Source organism: Apaloderma vittatum, unplaced genomic scaffold (assembly GCF_000703405.1).
Source record: "Apaloderma vittatum isolate BGI_N311 unplaced genomic scaffold, ASM70340v1 scaffold30210, whole genome shotgun sequence".
Taxonomy (NCBI): Eukaryota; Metazoa; Chordata; class Aves; order Trogoniformes; family Trogonidae; genus Apaloderma; species Apaloderma vittatum.
The window spans coordinates 190-6,506 of NW_009693360.1; the positions used below are offsets into that span (position 1 = coordinate 190).

Below are 6,317 nucleotides of genomic sequence, written 5' to 3' on the forward strand. Positions count from 1 at the left end.
ATCGTCCCTGGAGGTGTTGAAGAGATGGGTGGATGTTGCGTTGGGGGGAATCGTTCAGCCGGTTGATAGGGCTGGGATAAAGGCTGGACTCGACCTTCAAGGTCTCTTCCAGCTGAAACTATTCCTTGATTCTATGACCCCTGGGCTCACACGGCCACCCCGGCTGTGCCAGACCAAGCTAGAGGGACAGGATCCCTCGCCAGAGAGGGCTGATGCTGGCCACATGAGCTGCCTCCCTGCGAGAGCCCAGGGCACGCTGGAGTTACCTGGAGGAGGTAGTCTGTCTTCTGCCGGGCGTAATTTGTGATTTTGGTGGTGATGGTCTGACTAGAGCCCAGTGTGGTGGAGAAGTAGAGGGGCTTCTCTGGTCTGCTCTTGGTGGCTTTCAGGTGCAGGTTGTAGTAGGAAGAGCCCAAGCTGCTGCTCTGGAGCACCAGGCGCCCGGTGCTCTCACCCATTTTCAAGGGCAGGTACTCAAAAACGAGGTCGGCCTGGGAGAAAGGAGAGGAAAAGCTATCGGATCAGGCAGAGTCAGGGAAAATGGTTCCTGGTGCACTCCCACAGTGCTGGATGGCAGCTCAGCACCCTCCCTCGCTCCAACTCCCTCTCTCTGGGGCAGAGCTTTGCTGCTTGTGGGGGACTGTCCCCATGAGCTGTGAGCCCTCCAGCACTATCCCAGGAGCTTCCCACCCTAAAACACCTCTATACTCCCCCAGTGCAAATATCACACCTCTATACTCCCCCAGTGCACATATCACCAACTATCAATCCAGGCTGCAAATACCCTGCCGGCACGGTAAGGCAGATTCCATCAGGGCAGATCCCACCGAGGATATTCTCACGCACTTCTTCCCTTTCAGATTATTAGCAGGTGGGTGCTGTCACCCTTAGAATGAGACCCTAGATGGTTCAGGCAGGACATTATTTAAGCACACCCGCTCCCAGGTAAGTTTTGCTCCTACCTCCGACTGCGCAGGAACGGTGAAATGTGGGGGAACGTAGATTTCGGACACTTCGCAATCTATGGTGAATGTCACTGGGTCAGGCAGAGGGTTGTCCACTTTGATGGTGGAAGAAACTCTCTGCCGAACAGCTGTGGTCATTTCAACAGTGCTGACGGGTTCCGAAGCGACGGCTTTGAAAGTCACCATGTAGAACAAGTACTCCTCGGTCACCTCGTTGAGGAAAGTCAGCTGAATCAGAGAAAAAGGGAAGCGTTGCTCATTCCGCACGTAAAAATACAGCAGCTGTGCTAAGCCAGCCCAAAGAACCCTCCAAGCACCGAGCCCTACTTCCAAGAACAGCTGCTGAGGAAGAGCGCAAGACCAGGGAAAGCACGTGCTTTGTGGTCTGCCAGTTGCCCGCTGCTTCCCCACAGCCTGGTGTCCACACTTACCGTCGCTTCAAAGACTCCTTCTTTGTAGGAGAGGAATGTGAGCTTGTAGTCCGTCGTGGCAGAACTTGGCACGTCAATGTATTTCAGCCCCTGCAGCCTGGAACTGTTATCTGGGTGTTCTGGTTTGAGTATGTCCACCACCACGAGGAACCTGGGGGTGAGAAGGTTGCGATGAAGGTCACCAGGAAGGACTCTCATGGGATACACATCATGTGAGGGTACAGCACAACCCCTCTCATCCTCGATGACTCAGGCAGAGGGTGCCAGCTCTCACCCACCTTGGAGGAAAGCCCTCCAGGATGGGTCTGCAGAGGCAGAGCGTGGGTAGCGTGATCCCAGACCCGATTCTTGACCAGAAACAGCCAAGGAGAACGCAAAGCTTGCAGGAAGGAGCTTCCAAGGCAATGGGAAGCCCTTCCTTGAGCTGCTGATGGGATGAGACTTCCTGGGCCAGACTCACCTCTGCGGTCTGTTCAACCAGTTGGAGACAGGGATGATCTCAGTGTAGGAAGTCCTACACGGCACCTGCCGGAAAATGGTGCCCGAACACTTTGGGGTCTCAGCAGTCCCTTGCAGGAGGTAGTACAAGCCTGTCCCATCCGGCAATGGGAAGAAGATGGAGCCCTAGAAGACAAGAAATAGGGTAAGCGAGCTCGCCTGCTCTCTGTCTGGACCAGTTGTCAGCTTTTGAGCACAGCTGGCTGTCCCAGCAGTGCTGGGATTAGTCCCAACAAGAGAGTGGTGGGTAAGGCAGTGTGGTGGCCCAGGAAAAGCCCATACCCAGCACTCATTTCAGATGCCAATGGGTCGCAGCCATCTGCCCTGTGGCATCTCTGCCTCCAGCATGGCTGAAAACTGCTGGACTCTTCACGCGGGGCTGTACATTAAAGAGGTGCTGAGCGTATGCAAACCTCCAGGGCACGGCTCTGCTGAGCACCCTGGAGATTGAGGCCAGAAGTCTTTCTCCTCCACTCTTGCCCACGCCTGAATTCTGGTTTAGCTTAATGCCAGCTGGAGCAGGACAAGGTGCCTGACACTCGCCTCCAGCACCCCAGAGGAGTTCTGAATCGATCCCCTCGATTTAACAAGCTTGTCCCTGGTGTATTTCGGAAAGAGAGGCCAGTCCTGCCCCACTTGCTCAGCTTGAGACCTCCAGGAAGGGCTCTTTCCAAAGCTCCCACATTCCCAAAGGTGATGTCAAGAGACATCTCTGTCATTTCCCATACAGGGGAGACTGGGAAACATCAGGGCACACTGCAAAAGGACCTCAGCAGGGCTGGGGTGGTCATGCCCAGGGCTTGGGGAGCCTGTGCAGCTCCCAAGGCTGAGCACAGGGATCCCTGAGCCCCACCCTGGACTTCAGGGGCAAGGACCAAGAGCTGCACGGAACAAACTTTGTTTGCTGGGCCTTCAGAAAAGCTGCCTTTTTTGGTTAACTGCTCCAACAGGTTTAGTGGTCACTCCAGACTTCCCGCCTGCGCTCCTCCCACGCTTGGCTTCTAGCCATCGAGAAACCCATCTTCCAACACAGATCACAAGACAATTTCAGCTTGGTCAGACCTCAAAGTTGGACAAGAGGCCAACCTCCTGCCCAAAGCAGGGCGAGCTGTAAGGGTCAGCACAGCTCACGTACCTGATGCTTTTTATTCTTCGAGCTCATGGTTAAGGGCTTGTAAATGATCTTGTAGGGCTTTTGTTGTTGATTGGGCTCCAGATGGAAAACTTCAGGGCCCTTCCAGTGTTCCCCGTCAATGACGGGTCGCACAGCCCAGGTCTCGTTGCTCGGGTTGGAGAGGAGGATGATCTGGCTGTGCTCCTCGCGCACGTCGCATGAGAAAGTCAGTGTCTGCAACAGAGGAGCACAGAGGCTGCTTGGAGTACCGAGGAACCCTTTCCGCTCTGACAGGCTCTACGCCAGGACCCAAAGCACAGGGAGCAGCTTTCCCGCGTTACGTGAAAAATTTCCGCTCGGGCCATAGCTTTTGCAGTAAATCGAATTGGTCTTCAAGAAGGGAGATGAAGAAACCTTTCGCAGGCTGGGTGAAAAAGGGGCCTGCTGCCTCCCCAAGGAGGGGAGAAAGAAAACAGAATCACAGAATCACAGAATGTCAGGGGTTGGAAGGGACCTCTGAAGATCATCCAGTCCAACCTTCATCCCAGCACACCCAACCACTACACCACAGCCTCAAGTGCTAGATCTACTTTTTTTTTTAAACACCTCCAGGGTTGGTGACTCCACCACCTCCCTGGGCAGCCTGTTCCAGTGCCTCACCACTCGTTCAGGAAAGAACTTCCTCCGAATATCCAATCTAAACTTACCCTGACGCAACTTGAGGCCATTTCCCCTTGTCCTGTCATTAGTAATTAGAGAGAAGAGACCAGCACCAGCCTCACTACAGCCTCCTTTTAGGTAGTTGTAGAGGGCAATAAGGTCTCCTCTCAGCCTCCTCTTCTCCAGACTAAACAAACCCAGTTCCCTCAGCCGCTCTTCACAGGGCATGTTTTCCAGACCTCTCACAATCCTAGTTGCCCTTCTCTGCACTCGCTCCAGCACCTCGCTGTCCTTCTTGCACTGTGGTGACCAAAACTGGACACAGTACTCGAGCTCCTGCACAAGGACAAGCCTTGCAGCACACAGCCCCTTCGTGGGTAGGCTGAAGAGCAGCTCCAAGTTGTCTTTTGAGAGCAAGAGCCAGCATCTCCCAGCTGTGCTGTAACACCCGTGAGGAGGAGGAGCGCTCCATGCTGCACCCCTCTGCCCCAGGGAGCTGGCTACAGACACCTCTCTGCTCCTAATGCCCAGCGCCCTCCCCTGCTCTGACAGAGAGGAAAAACGTGGCTGCAACATGGGAGAGTAGAGCTGGGTGGCTCAGCGGGGAGGCTCTCAGAAGAGTCCTGCAGGGTGTCTACGCTTCTACGCGTCCTCCAGCCCCTGCCCTGCGAGAGATGTGGTGCAAACGGTGGGGTCAGGAGGACGCACACTCATCCTGCCTTACCTCTTTGGTCACAGGGGTGTCCTCGCAGCATCCTGTCAGCGTAAGCCGGAGCGGCTCGCCGCCCTGGATGAAGCACTGCAGGCCCTCGTACTGGATGTTGTGGTTCAGCTTAGGAGGGTGGAAGGTCACAACCAAGGGGACTTCCATTCCCGGGGAGATGTAACCCTTTGCGGGGCTGATGGAGAAATCCGGCTTGAAGCTCTCGGTGTCCCACTTAAACCTTGCCACAAGGGAAGCAGAGTGACAGGAAGGAAGGATTAGCAAAACGAGGAGGCTGCGAACGCAACGTGCTGTTTCTAAGGCTCTCGTGGGCTTTCCCGTAGGATCTTAGGCACAGTGCTGAGCCAGCTGGCAACAAGGCTTCAGGCTGGGCAAGACTCAGCTTGTAAAAGAGCCTTTGTTGTGTTCCCTGCTAACTTCCAGGGCCTGACTGCACAGCCCGGGCTGCACTGCGACGGAAAAGCGGAGTGGAACTCTCTGGGCAAGCTCTAGCTCCATCCAACTCTCAATCCAAGCTCTCAGCCCTCAGATAAGACAGGGTTTTGCATTACTTGACTCCTACGTCGCCTGTGTTCTGCATGATGACGCGCTGGGATGTGTAGCCCTGCTGCACCACCGCTCCAAAGCTGAGGTGTTCCTGGTCCAAGCTCACGTGGACGCCCTGGCAGGAGCCCCGCACCATGAAGAGGGAGCGCACCAGCCCGCCGCACTCCAACACCACTTCTTCGGTGAACGGCTGGATGCGGCGCTTCGGGGAGAAGGTCACCTCCACTTTACAGGTGTCTCCTTTGGGCTTCAGACTTATTTCGTGGGAGGGGTTTAAGGAGAGAACCTGCCCAAAGAAATGAGGAGGGACTATTTCATCTGGCAACGGAGCCATGAATCCTCCATAGAGCCTTCCAATTCCTCTTCTGTCCTCACCAACATTGCTGCAATCCTACTCATTCCCTGGCACACACATCCCTGGGTACCAAAGGTATTTTCCTGACGTGGCCATGGTGAGCTGGACTACGTCTTCCAAAATAATTTCACATCAGCTCCAAGAGAGCCGTAACTCTTGGTCTGTAAAGATTACCTTTCCTTATCTAACAGACAGGGCCACATCTCAACGTACACATCTAAAACATGAGAAGAATTGTACCTTCTCCACAACTTCTGGCTATTTAGGGGAGTCCTGACACTCAGATGAAATATTCAACATTATCTGCTGGTAGAGTAGTCCCAGTAGTGAGGACAGGACAGCATACAACTGAGAGTAGCTACTAGCTCCCACCCAGAGCAGCTTGTAGCTGCCTGCAGGCAGCCCTGTAGCCACACCAAAGTGCTCTCCAGTGAAGGAAGAGGCCTTACCCCAGCTTCTTGCAGCTCTGGTGTGGTGGACATGAGACCGAGCTTAAAAGTGAGAGGGGCAGCGCTGTTGTTGGCTATGGTGACAAACTTCTTCACCGTCTGCCCGATGGAAAGAGCTCCCAGCTTCACCACTTTTCCTTGCGGTTCCACAACGTCAACCTGAGGCGGCAAGGATTAATGTAAAGTGAAAGGAAACAAGGAGAAAGGGTTTTCCACCACCTTCATGGCAGAAAACCAAAATATGGTAAGCTAGAGAAAAGATGGAGGAAAATTAGAGAGAGAAAGCCGTGCCGGCTTTCTGCTGCCTGGCGTTTTAGGCTTTGGGTTTCATCTCACCTTCATTTCTATGCCCTTTCCTCGGACCTCAACAGTCTGCTGGCAAAGACCATTGATTTCAAAAGGGATAAGCTCGTGGTAAGATGCAATCTCTCTGGGATAGAAGGTGATGGGCACGTCCACTGCTTCTCCTGGGCGTAGCATGTACCCTATGAAGTCCACCTCCAGGTGCGCGGTGCTGGCGAACAAGCACTTCAAACTGGCAGAAAGGAGGAGCAGAGGTGTCACGAGGACACGGA

At 54.3% G+C, this 6,317-nt stretch overlaps 1 protein-coding gene across 1 annotated transcript; it reads right to left on the minus strand.

Annotated features, from left to right (window-relative positions):
• Positions 1-266: 266 nt before the first annotated feature.
• On the minus strand, positions 267-6,285 carry LOC104280948 (hydrocephalus-inducing protein-like; the record flags this gene model as incomplete). Its single annotated transcript, XM_009878776.1, has 9 exons — positions 267-491; positions 963-1,193; positions 1,397-1,547; positions 1,857-2,020; positions 3,030-3,242; positions 4,393-4,612; positions 4,944-5,224; positions 5,743-5,901; positions 6,079-6,285. Coding segments are annotated over 9 exons (1,851 nt in total), but the record flags the coding sequence as incomplete, so codon positions are not given.
• Positions 6,286-6,317: the final 32 nt, after the last annotated feature.